The 1,139-nt window shown below is 52.8% G+C and overlaps 1 protein-coding gene across 1 annotated transcript; it reads left to right on the plus strand.

The window, feature by feature from the left end:
• Positions 1–797: 797 nt before the first annotated feature.
• On the plus strand, positions 798–1,139 carry DQ04_17911000 (hypothetical protein; the record flags this gene model as incomplete). Its single annotated transcript, XM_009317643.1, has 1 exon — positions 798–1,139. A coding segment is annotated over one exon (342 nt), but the record flags the coding sequence as incomplete, so codon positions are not given.

The raw sequence follows: 1,139 nt of genomic DNA on the forward strand, positions 1-1,139 counted from the left end.
ATTGACGCGTTCCATGCGCTGCTGCCAGCGACCCTTTGGTTCATCCTGGACCTCGACAAAAGCGGCGTCCCCGTTCTGGGGGTCAATAGTTGACTCGGCCGGCTCAGTACAGTACACGTCCCTTTCTGCAGCCTCATATGGCAAATCTTCCAAGACTCTGTCTTGGTGTGTCATTTGCGGCGTTGGACTTTCAGACGAAGAGAAAGTACAGTAACTTGGCGCTCCTTCCGTTCTTTGTTATTCTTGGTTGCAACACGAAACCCACAAATGGAACGTGTGCGAAACCTCTTAAAAGTGAAAGTGAACCTTGGAGTTGTCGCGGTCTTCTGCGAATGTGCGCGTGTGATGTATGTGTGTTTCTGTCACGGGAGGTATATGGAGATATATATATATATATATATCGTCGTAACAGGCCCAGACAACGTAGCACGCCTCTGCACACGGGAATTAAGGTGGCGAATGAGAACAAACACTACAACGATAAAGGAGGAAGAGGCAGAATGGGAAACACAAGCGAAACGAAAAAAAAAAAAGAAAAAGAAAATAAAGGAATGCGAAGAGAAGTGCAGAGAAGAAGGTGCCAGCAAGCAAGCAAAACAAGCAAGCAAGCAAACAAAAAAAAAGGGATTTTGGAAGTGCAGAGGAGTGTTGGTGGTTAGCGGAATAGCCGAGAAGAGAGATATACATGCCACATCAACAACAGTAGGTGCAGTGTCGGGGGCTCAGGGCCCCGCGCCAGGCGAATCACATCCGCACCCGCCTGCGTACTGCCGCTCACGCTTTCTCTGTCTGCGTGCATGTATATATTTCAAGGGCTGCTTGTTTCTTTCGTTTCATTCCTTGTGTTAAAGCTACGCTTCTACTTTCCACGTTTCTCCGCACTTGAGGCAGCGCACGATGACGGCCATGTTATCATGGGCCTGCACCGAGTATTCGTTGGCGACCGCCTCACGAGCGCCGCAGCTGGGACACGCGTGCAGTGTCGTGACGTTCCCGAAGGTGCTGCCGTCCGCCAGAGGCGACTCCGGCTCCGTGACGGACAGACTCAGGCGGCGGTCGCGGCCGCTGCCTGCTCCGTCCACGCTGGCACGGCGCTGCAGACGCAGCAGCAACTTGCGTGGGTCGGTGGCGTTGGCCAC

The sequence above is a fragment of the Trypanosoma grayi genome, assembly GCF_000691245.1.
Source record: "Trypanosoma grayi strain ANR4 Tgr_1791_V1, whole genome shotgun sequence".
Lineage (NCBI taxonomy): Eukaryota > Euglenozoa > Kinetoplastea > Trypanosomatida > Trypanosomatidae > Trypanosoma > Trypanosoma grayi.